The sequence below is a fragment of the Cupressus sempervirens genome, chromosome 11, assembly GCF_028749045.1.
Source record: "Cupressus sempervirens isolate cs-2001-9-10 chromosome 11, ASM2874904v1, whole genome shotgun sequence".
Classification (NCBI taxonomy): Eukaryota; Viridiplantae; Streptophyta; class Pinopsida; order Cupressales; family Cupressaceae; genus Cupressus; species Cupressus sempervirens.
In genome coordinates, this window is record NC_143128.1 from 546,427,624 (window position 1) to 546,445,391 (window position 17,768).

General features: G+C 34.3%; 1 protein-coding gene across 3 annotated transcripts in view; it reads right to left on the bottom strand.

The window, feature by feature from the left end:
- LOC149530788 (kinesin-like protein KIN-UB) overlaps positions 1-11,765 on the bottom strand; it is a 96,034-nt gene extending 84,269 nt beyond the window's left edge. For 2 of the 3 annotated variants that reach the window (XM_089811023.1, XM_089811022.1), the window contains exons 1-4: positions 11,057-11,765; positions 6,228-6,328; positions 5,988-6,110; positions 5,448-5,633 (exon numbers count right to left, since the gene is read on the bottom strand). In XM_089811023.1, the coding sequence (XP_089667149.1) occupies positions 5,448-5,633; positions 5,988-6,110; positions 6,228-6,328; positions 11,057-11,288 (642 nt within the window). In that variant the 5' untranslated portion in view covers positions 11,289-11,765. The remainder of the gene's footprint in view (positions 1-5,447; positions 5,634-5,987; positions 6,111-6,227; positions 6,329-11,056) is intronic. The other variant, XM_089811024.1, reaches the window with a different exon arrangement.
- Between the last annotated feature and the right edge of the window lie 6,003 nt (positions 11,766-17,768).

Sequence of the window (17,768 nt, forward strand, 5' to 3'; positions counted from 1 at the left end):
AGGCGACAATTTTCCTGATTTTGTCTAACTTTTGGTCATATAACATGCCCTAAATTCCAAACAGTGGTCATTTTCACTTGCATTTTGTTTGATGGATTGGAAAACAGGAAACAAGAGGCATTCTTTTGGGAAGAGTTACAACCAAGCACGGGCATCGCTGCTTCAGCCCAGAACATTTTCTGTATACAACTATACAGACATCAGACGGGAATGCAATTGTATGCCACTTTTAGCACACATTCATGACTTTTTTTTTCCCTCAAGCCATGTACATCACCCATATCAAGAAACAAAGTGGAATTCAGAGCCCTTCTGATCACTCAGGTAATATTTTAGTTCACCTTTGCCATAGCAGAACACGCATAATATTCTAGTCTACATTTGCCATAGCAGAACATGCATAATATTTTAGCACACTCAAATTCTATTTCATCGAGTTCATCCCCTTGATATGTGGATTGGAATCCTGAAACTCTTTTAATACAGCAGAGTCATCCCCTTGATATATGTATTGGAAACCCTGAAACTCTTTAATACAGCAGAGGTGGAAACAAATACGAGTGGAATACATATTCCATAAAAAAAAAAAACTTTGACAATTTTACAATCTGCAAAAGAAATTTACTTGTTGAGGATAGGAAAAAAGATTAAAAGACTAGTAAGGCATATATTACACTGGAAGACATAAGCAGAGGTACTTGGATACATTTTGCTAATGAGAATGTGAAGTAAAATAAATCATACAAATTCAAGAATTTTACACACAGAGGCACAAAACTCTTGGATGGATGAATCATTGCAGTAATGTAAAGGTAAATTAAAAAATGTAGCAGAGCAAATATAAGATGTTAAATATCATCTCATTTGGACAAATGTGTTCTTTCTAATACATGATCTCAGAATTACTTGGCTGACCCAAATAGTTTAGAAGATGGGACTTTACAAAAACTCAATGCAAAACACATCAAAAACTTAACAAATTTATCAAACACTGAAATAAACATTAATTCTTTTAACTATGCTATAAAAACAAGCATATAACTTGATTTATAAACCATATTGACATTATTGATTTCCTTCGTATGTAGATCAAAATTAAAATTCAATACACTTTATATACATGATCTCAGAATTACTTGGCTGACCCAAATAGTTTAGAAGACGGGACTTTACAAAAACTCAATGCAAAACACATCAAAAACTTAACAAATTTATCAAACACTGAAATAAACATTAATTCTTTTAACTATGCTTTAAAAACAAGCATATAACTTGATTTATAAACCATATTGACATTATTGATTTCCTTCGTATGTAGATCAAAATTAAAATTCACTACACTTTATAGACCAAAAAATGAGTTCAACTTTAAATATATACAAACTTCCACTTTCAATATCAACAAGAATTAGAAATCACAAACTTTTTCAACGAAAACACCTCAGAAAAGTCTGACACTGTTCTATAAGTGCCATGGTAATGCAGATTTAACTGAAACTACATCATACCTAGTATTTTCACTTTTGAGCATTTTGAAGTTGCCAAGGATTTTCAAGAAGCAGCATTCATTGTGACTTTATCAAACTTTGTATTCTACAGTATACTAGTGTAATGTGAAACACACATTCTTTGAGTTCAAATCCTTAGCATTTGTATAGATAGTTTGATCTTAATATGCATTCAGTTTTATGTAGAAACTAGAAATACCTTTAAGCTAATTAACCTCAATCTCTTGTGACCTTGTCTCAATGCTAAAAGATATATCATGAAAATAAAGCCAAACACTGTTGGAACAAATACTCCTACCTTACCTAAACGCAAACTATGCCTTGGATATGGATCATGATTCACACATATTTCACTGTCATACATAACCCTCATTTCTATTTTGAATTTGAAATTTGGAGTTTGAAAATTTGTTATGTGAATGATATTCATAATATTGAGTCATTAGAGTGGTCCTGTCTCACTTCTATCAACAATTGACAGTTGTCTAAGACCAAAGTATCATTGAAGTCTAGATCAAATGACCCTAAGCTTGCACGTCAAGGCAACACCGAATAATCGAAGTCTTAAAATCACAGATTGAAACCCTTGCAGCATCTCAAAAACATAAAGTTTAGATACCAAATGAAATTGTGTCCACATTGTATAACTTCTACTTCGCCTTGTCAAACCCTAAGTCATGAGTTAGGCAGTGTTTTGATGAATTTCAACAATTTTTGGCACTGGAATTATAACAAGTATTGGCAGGTGTTTGTGACCAACTATTGCTACAAGTTGATGAGCATCATTTCTTACTCACAATTGTTCACAATCCTTATGAGTAACAGCAAAGCTTTTAAACAATACATACAATAATAATAAAAACGGGAAGATCGCAGCTAGCAGGAAATTTATGATAGAAGAAAAATTAGAAGTGTGCACAGTGAAATACAATACAATGGTTGCCGTTGGATATTATATGTTTGAACTAATTGGGACACGAGACATTGATTATTTTTGCAAAGATACAGATCGCCAAGATTAAAAGTCAACATCTTGAAAAGAAATATTATTAAGAAAATTTTGACACTAGAACATGGATAGAAACAAGAAGAAACATCAATCAGCAGTTTCAATTTCTATAAAAAACTAGCAGGGTTCAAAAAGTAGGATCTAAATAAGAAAGCATCAATAGCAGCATCCAAAGAAAGGAAGGAAAAAAAGCTTGTGCATCTAATAGAGGAACTTAAAAGATCATTAAAATTTAAAACAACAATTTAAAGAGAAATAATAAGGTTCTACTTAATTTTCACAGTTTCGCAAGACTATTTGCATTTAAACAATGAATGTGGTTGGAAGGAATAGGTGTGTTGAAAGGATAATGAAGCATCATAAACAGATCACCCAAAATAGTAAAAGGCACCAAGTTAAAAGACAAGACGCTGTATAATGAGCCAGAAGTTGTGTTCCACAGGGATGCATCCCCTGTGATTTTGGTCTTGTACCTGTCCCGGGGATGAAACGGGAACGTGGGGATGGATTCTTGCTGTCCCCTTTTTGCCAAATTCGGAAATGTCCCCGAAACGGCAATCTTTTTTGGGCAGGGAAACTAGGGGACAGCCAGCAGTACCGGGTACAGCAGCCGTCCCCAAAACTTCTAGCCATCCCCAAAACTGCTGGCCGTCCCCTTTTTTCCAGCTAGTCAGGTAAAGGCAAGACACTATTTTTGCTTTTTCTGCCGGCCCGTAGTTGTCTTAAAGACATAATAAAAATATGCAAACCATATTTGTCCATTAAAAATCTAACTCTTCTACTCATTATAAAATATGACGTACTTGCTAAGAGGAAGGAAAAAAACATAGAGCAACAACAGCAGCAGCAGTGAGGAAAGATTGCATTTAGTATTTACTACTTACTATTTTAGTTGGACTTCTCTTTATTCCATTATGATTTCATGCATAACACTTGGAGTCTTTAGGCATTTTGATTTTTGTTATATATGTATGTGATATTGTTATAATGGAAGTACTTGTATTTGTTATTTGATAATTTTCCATGTATTGATCTTCTGAAATGTCTATGGTGAATGGTTTATCACTGTTATGATATGCATACTTGAATTCTGGCTCTCTATATAAAAAAATCCCCTTTGTTTTTTATCATCGTCCCCTAAGGTCTCATCCTCTAAATTTTGACTTTGACCCATCCCCATACTGGAAACACGTCCCCGTTCCAAAAACTCCGTGGAGCATAGGCCAGAACCAAGGAAACAAAGACATACAAACTGATTTCAATTCCTATCAAAGGGAAAGTTAAGCATTTGCAAAATCATAATAAAACAGGTTCTAATATTACCAGCATTTGATAATCAAAAGTCAACATAGGACCAATACTCTTTTGAGGTCAAGTTTAACACCAATATATTGGATAATGTAGATACCGAATTGGTTTGATAATTAGGTTTAGAGCCATGTGCCTGATTAGCATAGAATAATATATTAAGATTATCTTTGATTTTTGTTCACGGTATTGGACAACTGTCCATGAGGATAGCAGTCTAAAGAAACAACAGATGGCAGTCTGAAGTGAAAAAATGAGATTGATGAACGATTAGGTAACCAGTCCCTTAAGTGCATTTTTTTACTAAATGGGTTTGGGCGGCGGATGGTGGAGCATAAAGAGGGAGAGCACAAGAATGAGAGAGAGACATGTGAGCATGGGGGGAGATCCTTTATAATGCTTCCTAAATTCTTGCCCTGGGAAAAGGACTATGGAGCAGTGAAGACTAGAATAGGGATCAGGACCCACAATTAGATGCTTGGCTTGTCGGTTCCATATACATTACTACTGCACATTGAAACCGGAATTGGTAGTAGAATAATTTTACCCCCATCAACCTACGTTTAGATGATTCTGCTATTGCTTAAAGAAATGACATGGGAAAAAAAGGTTTTAGTTATGAATTGAGCAGTACTGTGGATATATGAATATCTACTGGAAAGAATAAGTTCACCCCTTATGCACCATGCTTCTAATTCAAATTGGAAAGTGGTGAAAACTTTGCTTTCGTAATAGAAAATGGGCAACTCAATACATTTTTTGGTAAGATAAATCCTCGCAATCAGCCCATGTAGTTAAGTAGACCCGCTCCCTTGTATGATTTATCTCAATGACAAATAAACAAGTAGGTTCCTGCTTATGTGTAATCCAGATTTTGTACTCATTGAGATTATACTATTAGTGTCATGATCCCACTCAATCTTTTTATGGGTCTAGAGTCCTTGTCACTAAGTAAATTAACCTTAAAATAAAAGGTCGACAATATCTAAAGTTGATAGAAAACATCAGGCATATAATGAAACTAAAGCATTGTTTAACGATTGACTATGGTTGAATCACAACTCAAATTCTTCATTTAACAAGACAGAAATGTACATTTGAGCCGTCTAATCACAGTAAAGGATTGTAGAGTTTTGGAAATGGAAACAGCAATGCATCTTTAATTATGTTAGGAACTATAAGCCCATATTCACATTTTTCTTTAACAACAAATTCTTACTAGAGTTAGTAGATGTCTTCTTTCTTGAATCTCACAGCTCACGAAGCTACTTGATAGCTGCTTTGTCATACAGTATTTAAGCTTTATCATGTATTATGTGTCTATTGCTTCTTCATCATGCATCCAAAAGACATATTTTGTCCCAAATTGTTTTACTGGGGATTGCTTATTAATCTATTATATCTGCCATGTCATTGTATGCATGAGACAAATTTGATTTTTACTATTTTCTTCAGGGTTGAAAGGCAAAACCAGATGGGAAAACTCCAAAGGAAGAAATACAAGTAGCCTCCAAAATATTGTGACAAGAAAGTTCACGTGATCAGGGTAGATTCCAAACCCTGATTAGTACAACTGTACAAATTTAAATGCACTTTTGAATATTTGTGTTGTAAAAATATACCTGCAGATATGAAACTGTTATGGAGTCATGTTCAGGTGAAATGTCCGCCAAAATGTCCTCCATGGCCCGCACCATTATTCCTCGTTCTGCAGTATCTTCCTCCCCAAGTTGACCAAGTGTGAATGTTTTTCCTGTACCTGTTTGGCCATATGCCATCACAGTTCCATTGTACCCTTCCAATACACTCTGCACCAAATGGTTTACAAATTCAACTAACCATAGATAAAGAATACAGAAACTAAACAAAGCAGCAAACGTTCAAAGCTATGTCACTCACAATATGTCCAAAACCTGAAAGAAACATATCAATTTATTATTGTGTAATCAATCAATATAAAGGAAAAAAAATGACAAATTTAAGAACTTAGCAGAGACTTTGTGCAAGCAAGTCATGTGTGCAGTGACAAAATGGATTACGTAGCGGCATGCCAAGTTTTTAAAATTACAAGAAGATCATGCAGGAAATGCAAATGTGAGAAAAATGAACAGTAAATCCCAAGATTTCCATATTGATGAGAGATTGTCCTTAAGTTTAAATACCTCAACAACAGGCTTTGCCACAACTTCATAAACACGCTTCTGAGTATGGATTTCCGTAAGAACTTCATCAAATTGATATGTTTCAGAGTCCCAGTTGTTCTTTCGCAATTTTAATCGTTTAAGCTGAAGAGTAAAATTTATAAATGAGATAGAAGATATAAATGATAGATGGGCTGCAACAGAATTCGAATATAAACAGTTGCTCAGAAAACTTGTATAAATACATTAATGCCAGCAAACCTCTGGTTGAAGTTCTACACAGTCTGCAAAGTCTGCATCAGCAGCTTCCTCCTCTGCATTTCTTGGTCGCAATCTTACCGCTACCCTTACTCTTCCAGGCACTGTTATCAAATAGACAATCATTAAGTATAAAAGGGTTACATTTGGCAATGCAAATTGAAAGTCACAAACTCCAAATACATTCATAAATCATCAAAACACCCAAAGAACATATATAAGACACAATGCATCCACAAAAATGAAGTGTTTAAGAGATACAAAGATGAATTTCACATTATGAGAAATGGCCAAGTCGCACAGAGACTTTTTACATTTACTGGGAATGTAATTCAAAAGGGATTCACTTTTCCCAATGATTTAATTTTATATTATATTATATAACATCATGCTATCAAGTCACCTTTAAAGTGTACAATCCCAAATAAGGCATTCTTGGATGGCATGAAAACCAAAGGAAGTCTTTGTTAGCAGCATGCATTTGTTGATTTTCCAATTTATTTCAACCTAGATTCAGTAAAGCTTCATACAGCCATCAAATATACATATTACATATATTATTTAGAGCAGCTGGAATGAAGGTTTTTTGTGTTGCTGGAGACTAAGTAGTTAGTAGTCACTTTTTAGGGTTAGATAAGGAGAGTTCACTTTTTAACTTTTTTTGTTTTTTGGTCTACAAGCAAAGATAGGTTTGCACAGGGTGCATTCCCTGACCTACAAGGCAGCCCCATAGGCATCTGACATTTCCAGCGCATACCAACAGACCTGGGAATGTACTCTGAGTGAACACTAGCTGTACCCAGCCCAAGATCAGTACCTAGCACAAACCTGGTCCACGTATCTCCTGGATACCCCAAGAACCCAGTAACACAGAGTGCTACAGATAAGAAACTGGTCCCACTAACACAGGATTCTATGTGATAAACAAAGCTTTGGGCTATAATTTTAATAGTTTAGATGACAATTAAAAACAGTAATAAGCTACCAGTAGCTATCTTGTAATTTTTAAAGAGCAGAGTCCCTTCCATAACAAAATACAGGCCATGCAACAGACATGCATCTTTGCAGAGTGCAAAAGAACATTTGACAGTTTCCACATTTACACAAACTACAATATCTCTGTACAACTATACTGAAATTTTTAAGTGGTAAAATCAAAGCAAAGAATTGTAAATTATGAGTTATCAGCTAATTTCAAAAAGTTGAAAGAACGGTCTCTAGTCAAAAGTTTGACTTAGGTATGCTTGCAGAACAAAACCTCCAACGAAATTACATAGAAAATTCTCATACTTACTAAAAATGCCATGACAACTTGAGCAATTTATAATAAGTGATTATTAAAGTTGGTTTCATCTATATCAACAACATTTGACTGGCAGAAGAGGGATGCAACTGTCAGAGATGTCGGCCATGTGATGATAGAGGTTTTCTGTTCTATATCTGGCTCCTCGGATATGTGTCTAGGCATAAAATTTGGTAGCTTTCAGTTCTGTTATGTATATGTGTCTGGCAGCTGTTAATTATCATTACCTGTTAGCTCCTTTTAGAATTATGGAAGTCTGTTTCAGCTTTAAATAGGTAATTCTATCAGTTGGAAGCTGAATTTAAGTAACATATAAATATCTTTTGCTACATTTTGGAGACCATGGATTTTCATTAGATGGGGAATCAATCCATTATGCTATGACTAGTTGTTGCAGAGTCAAATTTGAGCTGTTTCTAGTCTAACACATAGCCTTTTGGAGTTAACATTTGCTGCCATGGTAAAGGAACACTAGAACAGATACCTCACTATATGTGGTTTCGATCTATGGGTCAATGGACAGGAAACTAGGAAAGAAAACCCCATTTTATACTAAATAGAAAATTACAATGATTCTTATTTTCATAAGCAGTAGACAATGACCCTAAATAGTGAATAATTAAAATTTGGTGGCTATGTGGTGAAGAGATTGTTAAAAAGCGTAGACTCTGAATGGCTATATGATGATGATAGCAGAATAGTCGGATCACTTCTGAGATCTAATGGGACTAATAAAGACAAGAGAGACGAGCCTTTGTCTTCCAAATGGTTTGATTTGAAAGCAACAACATGATATCCATAATACCCTGATAATTCTCTGCTTTCTAGCCAGCTACATGATACTCTAAAATTCTAAATCATTTCTGGAACTCTTGTCAAACAAATTTTCTGATTGATATCCTAAACACCAGGACAAGACCACAGTCCAGTCATTGCCAGATAAAACCATCTGTAGCATAGGTATGCAATCTTAGCATCCTTATTCCATAGTTGATCCTATTGCTACTGCTTGGCTAAAATAGTTATCATTGAATTCCATCAACTACTATACTCGGTTCAATTCCAATTGAACGTAGATAACTCTCAAATTAACATGTCAAAATGCCACGATCATATATCAATTTTATATAAAAATTTAAAATATGGTGCCAAGCAATTGCCATATGCCAAAGGCAACTAGAGGACACATTTGTCTATACCAAAAGATCAGCCACAAACATGAAATTTCCAATTATAACCAGTGTCACCCAATGGTTGTCTTGAACCAGTAACATAATACTCCAAAATTTTAGGGACTTCTCGAGCATATATTGTGCTATGGAATCGCCTAACGGTTCTGTCTTTTAACCAAAAACATGATAATCCAAATTGATTTGGAAGCTATAGAGCATAAATTGTGTTATGGAATGACATTTACAATCATAGCAAGAGAATTACCTAATGGTTCAGTTTTGCACCCAGAAACACGGTACTCCAAAATGTTTTGGTAGATCTCAGGCATAGATTTTATGTTATGGAATGGCATTTCCACTTATAGCTAGATTATCTAAGTTCCATCTTGCAACCAGAAACATGACACTCCAAAATGTTTTGGGAGCTGTCATTCGTATGTTTTGTGTTAGCGAATGACATTTCTAATTACAGCAATAGTATCACCTAATAGCTCTGCCTTACAACTAAAAACATGGTATCCCAAACTGTTTTAGGAACTCACATGCATAAATTGTGTTATGGAACTGTTGAACAGTATGAAGTGGACCATAATCCGGCTAATCAGGACCAGACCATCAGTAGTTCACTTTTCAAAGAGCCATTGGCCTTACTGGCAAGCAACTTCATTGCACGTTTGATTCTACAATTAGCTACTAGTTTAAGCCTTTATTTCATTGGATTTCATATAACAATTTGGTTGTACTTACAGTGTACAATCCTCAAATTCACATAATCAAGAATGTCAAAAACATATTTCAATTTTATTTACAAATATGTTGTCAACTGAAATGCAATCTTCGTAGGCATGCTAAGCACTACTACGTTTGTTCAAAAAACAAAATTAGGATGCTATTAGTATTTAGTAATTTACATAATGCATAGAAAAAATTATTAATTTACAGAAAAACATATATATAGACTCTGATTACCATAATATAGGCAAACTGAAGCTTTCCAGTTGAGATGCGAGCTACTTATTAGAATAAAAAAATGAATTTCATTATCTGATGTTTTCTGTTCAGTTCAATGGAATGCAAACAATTCTAAAAATTAATATAGGCAGAAACATCAAAGGCTATAGGGAGAAACATCAAAGGCGCATTTCAATTTCATTTAAGTATTTCAAGTATGGTGCTGCAAAAAATGGGCCACAGAACCATCCCTAGCAATACATTTGGATGAGGCCACGATATAAGTGTCAGCAGCATTTACAAATTGTCTAATCCAAGCAATTGGTTCACAGAAAAACATATTATAATGATGGCTAAAGATACCTACAATGCAATCGATATAACTGTGCCTTCAGATGCAGACAATTTAGTTCTCTCAAAAACTTTGCACATGGATTCTTTCAGAAGATGTTTTGCACTCAATCATTATTGCAAACAGTTTAAGTTTCTCGTTAAAAGAATAATCTTTGTTGATTACACATGAAATAAAGGCCAGAAGCATCTAAAATAGCACACCCCCAAGAAATGAGATTTCATAAGAAATGTCTAATCCAAGCTATTTGAACACAGTAAAACATATAATAATGATGGCTAAAGATAACTACAATGCAGTCAATACCGACTATGCCTTCAGATGCAGACAATTTAGTTATCTCGAAAACTTTGCACACAGATTCTTTCAGAAGATATTCTGTGCTCAATCATTTTTTGCAAGCCATAAAAGTTTCTGATTAAAGCAATAATCTTCATTGATTACACATTAAAAATAGGTCTACGAGAATCTAAAATAGGCTATAGCACACCCCAAGAAATGAGATTTCATTAGTGTTAACATCCTTTATGCCAAATTGCTCTGTAGAACATATTAAGTGAAAATATTCCTTGGCAAAGTTATTTCTATGAATGTGTAATTTTAAAATGAGTAATTCCCCTGAGTCGTTTGATTATCTTGGCTTAAGATCTATGTACTGTGTTATTTGAGACCAAGAATATCAAGTATAATTGCCTACTGTGGTGGACATTTTATAAATAGATGTGGAAATATTTTTTAACCTCCATTAGCATTTATAGAAGCAGTGACATATTGAAATATTTTATTTCATTTCATCTAATAATCAAGTGTATGGATAATCAGTTTTCTTTTGCTAAGAACAAAAGACTCTCACGACATAATCCATCCTGCTTATTTTCCATTTTAAGTAACAGACATTTGAAGCATTGTCTCATTTCACGATTTCGCGCGCTTGACTACTTATATTACGCTATATAGGACTCCAAATGCATGTTGCGATTTCCCACAAAATGTGCACATTTCAAAAGGAAATGCATTTCCTTCTCTAATCCATTCTTTCTAGCGAATTGCATACCTCCTCCACAGTCATCTTTGCTATTACGAGGCGATCCACTCCCGCTGCGCTTGCCGGTGGATGGCGACAGAGAAGGCGAAGGCGACGACGACTTGACGCGCTGGCCTCCCGCCGCAGAAACAGCATTCGACTTAGCCGTCGAATTCACAGACAACGACCTGTCCGCCCTCAAAGGCAACTTAGGCCCCGCGTTCGAACCCCCATTGCTCCTGTAGCTTCCTGTAAACGCCATAATGCTTCTATACCATCATTTTTTTCACGCAAACGATCCTACATTATGATTCTGCTCCCCATTCACAACTAACATCATCCACTCTCGTCAGCAGAGGCCGAAGAAAGCAAAAATGCAACATTGCAGACAAAGCCAAACCCTAAGCAAAGCAAAACATCCCAGCTTAGGGCTGCAAAATCGCAATTAGACTCAAAAACGAACGTTCCTTAGCACTGCAGCAAATATAATCACTCAGAAATCAATCTTTCACTGAAACCGCATGCACCTCAACTAAGAGCAACAAAAATACAGATTGCATCACTCATTTACGTAAAATTTCCATAAAATACATCGAAATCCTTAGCCTGCGTGTGTGGGTGAAAGTTCCTCAGCAATCTTCACAAGTTTTCCAGACCAAAACGACAAGAAGATCATCACATCGAGCCAGGGACAAAAAACAGGCACAACTAAGCTTCCCTTAGGCAAACCAAAAAATTCAACCATATTCAAAATATAATCATTATTTTATACCACTGTTCTGTATGCCTACCATGCCCCACACATAATACATGCCATGTCTTGCTATAAGCATGTATGGATGGATACATCATTAGCCGGCGGTCACATGATAATGTGACCGAACGTTCTGTGCATGGGGCCTAACAATCCGGCAAATTGGCAGTGATATTACGAAACAATAAACTATTCCCCGGTCAAAAGTTGGTCCAGGCCTAAATCCAAATTCTCTGTTTGCTCTTTTTATAATGTCTTTTCGTAATTTTCTGTTTGCTTTTTTTATTATGTCTTTTCAGTAGTGTTCAGTTTATCCTCTTCGAAGGAATTCAATATATAATTTTTTATTGGTGTCTTAAGATTTTATTCCATTAGTAAATGGGTCTCGTGTGAAAAGCCCAAGTCGGGGTTTGCAAAATTATGACTACTTTTATAGGCTAGTGTACCTTACTTGACACAATAAGTGAGCTTTTGTAAAGTGAATATGAAATGATTGAAAGGGAGGTTCAAATTATGCTTTGAGTCGGATTATGTTAGTAGGGAAGCAAATTATGCATTAAGATTATATTAGTAATGATGGCTTGATATGGGATGCCATTTCTCCCTTGATTTGTGGTTGATCATTATTAACTTAAAGTAAACTACAATTAAGAGTGTTTTATATTTTTTTTTAATAAGGTGATTTGTGGTTGATCATTATTAACTTAAAGTAAACTACAATTAAGAGTTTTTTATATTTTTTTTAATGAGGTTAAAAATAGTATGTAAGAGGTTGAAAAAGGAATTATGAGTGGAAGTATTTGAGGTGGATCATTATTAACTTAAATAAACAAGAGTTAAAAAGTTTTTAATATTTATGAGGTAAAAAAATAGAGTAGTTCGAGTATGTTGAGAAAAGAATTATGAAATGATGTTTTAAAATAAGATTGGAGATAAATGGGGGAGTTGAATTTGATACGAGAGATTTAGTAAATTAAAGGTCATGTAGTTTTTTTAGAAGGGTAGAAGAATGTGGGTCGATGTATTATAGTAAGAAGATCTTGTTCTTAAAGTAAGTAATATAGAATCAACTTTATCATGGAAGTGATTAATCATAGCATTACATGGATTTCACTTTGATGTTATTGTCTTAGTACATAGGGCACTTTATGTTTGTCATTAAAAGGAGGAATGTAGATTAAATCACTCTAGAAATCTTGATATACTCATTATATATGAAACTAGAGGTTTAAATTACTCTCTATATGGCATGTCATGCATATTTTATAAAATTCCAAAGATTTCTCAAGCAATCCAGTAGAGTGGCGATATTATATAGCCACAATAACCATTTATGCCACCTTATTAGCTTGATAAAACATAAATTTTTGTATTAATCTTAGTATTAGGAATCAAGATCTATCTTTAATTCTTAATCCCAAATTGTTCAAGGGACAATGTAAATGTTAGGAAAAACAAGCATGATGTTAAATCCATTTGGCCCAATGAAAGAAAAGCATACATAATAATTATAAGAAAAGATCAAACACGTCATAGATAACACGAGATATACATTGGGAAAACCTTTGTGGAGGAGAACACTCAAGCTCTAAAAGCATGCATGCTCAATGTGTTATTCAACAATGAGATATTGTAATACATTTATAGGCATCTATGAATACTTATGAAACATCAAGCATTATCTATGCATTTGTATGTCTCCAAGCATGAATCCACACATCTCATGTCATACTTCACATATGTACTCCTCAAAAGAAGACTTGATACAATAATGAAACCAAAACCTTAACAGACTGACCTTAAACAACTAAAAATGTGCTTGCTTTTGTGGACTCGAGATCACACAAATACAACCATGAGTTCACAAACAAATTGATCCTATGTTTACTTTTAAGTACCAAATTTTTGAAATATTAAGCTTTATTACCATGTACAAAATACATAAAATATTTAACTCAATGTTATAATTTTACAAACTTGGCCCCAAATACATATGCAACGTATCTAAACACATTGATGGAACCTCAAAATTTGAGTACTTTTGCTAAATTTCACAAAATTGAGACACAGTCATGAACTCCCTTCTGATTTTGTGATATTGAAATGCTCAGTCTCTGATTTCACAATTTTGGAACCAGGTTTCTTATGATTCTCTGATTTCGCAATTTCAAGAAAGGACTTTCAGTTATGCTCTGGTTTCGTGATTTTGATAAGGGAGATGTCTCTAATCTCCTATTTCACGATTTCAATGCCAAAGGTTCATTGACATTCCATAATTTTGAGGATTATAAAATAGCATTTATTTCATTAACTGTCTAGCAAAGGAGGTTATGTTGAGGATTTATTTCATTTGTCTAATTTTCTTTAGTATGCCACTGATCGAGGATAGCTCGTGCTAGGAATTTGAAAGATATATGGTCATTAAATGTGTACTACCTTAATCATTGATATAAGGGCATTTAATAAGTTTATTCTTTTATAGAAATACATTCATGTATAAATTTTTGTGTTTGTTTTGCAGGGCAAAAAATATGGATTTATTAGTACAATCACGTGACGAAGATGGAGTACCTCACCCAGTCATGCAACCTAGGTTAGCACCTACTGAAGAAGACCAATTTGATGTCATCAACAATATGTATGTAGCTACATGGGATTTGTGAACAACATATGATCACTACCAGAGTGATTGTCATGAGATCTTAATCGAAGAGGAAAAAGGCAAAGCTTTGAACATGCTTGTTAGAGTGTCAGATGAGGAGGTGTTAGAATAGTTGGAAGAAATTCTTGATATGATGAGAGAATTATAAATCTCTTTTGAGATATATTTTTATTGTAATTAATCTGTGACTAGTTGCAACTAGTTTTTAGTTAGTTAGGATGAACAGGCCTGAAGCTTTTTGCATCATTTCATATTCTACAAGAGAGGATACCAAGGCCTTGTTATAGGGATGAGATATAGAAAAATATATACAGACATTGTGGATATAGGCATGCATAGCGGAAGTTAGATACTGCAACTTGTTACAGCCTAGTTGTACCTTAGTTTTTTGAATTAATAAAATATATTGTGTTCTTCTCCAAAAGTTAGGGAATTGGTCATTAATTTTATTGAGTTAAAACTCCTCTTGGAATTATACTATTTACATAACAAAATTGAGCCAAACCAATTATATCATTGATCATCCTGATTAGAAATGTCTCTTTTGTCCTTTAATTGCTCTACTATGTTCTCTCTATCTAATTCTGTAATTCATATCTCTGTCATAAACTCCATAGTCACCATGAATGCTATCTCTCTACACTTAGCATTTGTCCTTCTCCTCTCATACGCACATACAAACTCAATAGGGTTTTCCCTCCTTAAGAAGTCTTAGGTGAGCTAGGGTTAGGTAGGAATCAACAATTGTGATTCGTCCATTTTGCCACTTAATACATCCCTTTTTCTGATTGGTTGTGTGTACTGCATAGGGATTCTCAATATACCCATGTATATATCTTCTAGAATCGTAAAAAAATGTTTAAGTCAGCCCAAAAAATGTTTACATAGGAGTTTGTGTCATTACAAACAACTATGCCAGAAACTATTTACTCGGTACTTGAAAGGTATGATGCTTGGCATTCACTACATCCTTAATGTTGTCACTCAACTCCTGAATGACTCAGCATCCATTGTTTTATTCGGCTTCTAAATCACTCTGTATGTATGACTTGTTCAGTATTTGAGAGACTTGGAACATACCATTTGCTTAGCATATACTAGTGCTCAACACTAACTATGTATATTGCTTGGTATACACTACTTACTCAACATGCACAAAGTTCTATTAAGTAATGACTTAAGTTTTTTGTCACTGCCTTGTCAAAACTAAAATGGGATCAACAAAAAAAAATGGAAATGATAGCCCTAACAAAAGTTTATCTAGCAACTGGGGCAAATGTATCTTAGCTATCAATCCCTTCCTTCTAAGAGAAACATCAAGCCACAAATCTTGCTTTGTATTTCTCAATACTACCATCTGCAACATGCTTGATTTTGAAAAAAAACTACTTGACTTATCTTTAGGCCTAGGTACAATATCCCAACTATCATTCTTAATAATGGATTGATACTCTTATCATAGAATCCTTCGACACTTGAATTTTGATGGGTTCATCAGCACTATAGGGCTCTATTTAATGATCTCACTCATTGAGGCAACATAACTAGAGAGCCTATGAGTTCTTTTTTTTTCCTAGAGGTCCCTTCCAATGTTTTATAGTTCTTAGATTCTTCAAATATTTATTGACCAAAGTGTTCTCTTTTGATTCTCATTAGAGTCTCGAGGTTCACTAGCAAGATCCATGGATTCATTTTGAGTTTCATTTTCACAAGTCTCTCTCTAAATCTCAAGAGTGTGATCCTTTTCCATATTTAGAGGATATTATTTATCTTTTATCTCATAATTTTTTTATTTTATGAAAGCAATGTATTCCTCAAATATGGAATCTCTACTTAATTCAGTTTGTCTTTGTGTGGGTATGTAGATCATATAGGCTTAAAAAAATTTACTATATCCTACAAATATGCCCTTTCTGTCTGAGGGTTCTAATTTGGATATTTTCTCTTTGGGTACATCAATATAGAATGGACAACTAAATATTATTAGGTGACTTATGTCAAGTTTAACTCTAAAAAACTCTTCTTCAGGGGTTTTGTTACCTAGGAGGGAGTGAGGAAATTTATTTTGCATCTATGAAACAATACTAGAAGCTTCGTCCCAAAATGAGGTCTCTGAGTTTTGATCATGTATCATAGCCCTAGAATATTTAACAATAGTTATATTGTTTCTTCTTGCCAGCTCGTTTTTTTATGGTAACAAGGAACTATGCGCTCCCTCTTAATCCTAGTATTGATACAAAAAAATTCGAAGTATAACCACCCCCACCCCCCCCCCCCCCCCCCACACCGCAATTATCAATTCTTAGTATTTTAATTCTCTTACTTGATATATTTTCTACTAGATCCTTGAATTCCTTAAACCTCATAAGGATTTCTTCTAACTCTTTACATTTCAAAAAATATATCCATGGCTTCCAAGAGAAATCATCTACAAAAATAACATTATAAAAAAAATCCTCCAATAGAGGTTACAAACATGGGTACACATAAATCCAAATGAATAATTTCTATTACATTTTTAGATTTTCTTTCACTAGTGTTAAAACTATCTTTTGTATTTTTTCCCAAGGCACATCCTTTGTATGTTTCTTCATGATCTTGCTTAAGCTTTGGTAGACCCATCACCATTTTTTCAATTGAAGGGAGAGCTAAAAAATGGAGATTTCCTGATCTCATGTGTCAAATATCACATGTACTTGTTTACTCATGTATTATGTCTTAGGAGAGAGAAGTATAAATTTTGTAGAGGCACCCATGTCTCACTCCAATAGTGAGAGCCTTCTTTATGGTTGAGTTATTGGGCCATGCCAAGACCTTTCCTTCCATAAAGGTGATCCTATGCCCTTTATGTTCAAGAGCTAAAATAGAAACTAGAATCCTCTTTATCCTTGGAACATATAAAACACCTGTTAGTTGAAGAGAAATGCCCAATTTAAGGTTTATAGTACACTTTCCATTTCCTTTCACAAGATAGTTTGATTCATCTCCAATAATTACTTCCTCGTAAGAATTTTCTACTAGACTATCAAGATGTTTTTTTGAATATTCTAATGTGATGTGATTCACCAATATCAAATCACCAAGGTATTAATATCAATTGATTCTTGTCTTGATAGGTTTGAGTAGAGCACCAATTTCTCTAAATTATTATCTAATCTTGTCTTACCAACTTCCATCATAATGGCTAGAGATATTGGCTTTCCTGGGCACTTTCTGACATAATGTCCATACTGGTCACATCTAAAGTATTTTACCTTGGTCATATCCCTCTTTCTTTTGGATGAGTTGTTTCCTCTTGCATCTTTTTCCTTCCTTAGTTCCCTCTC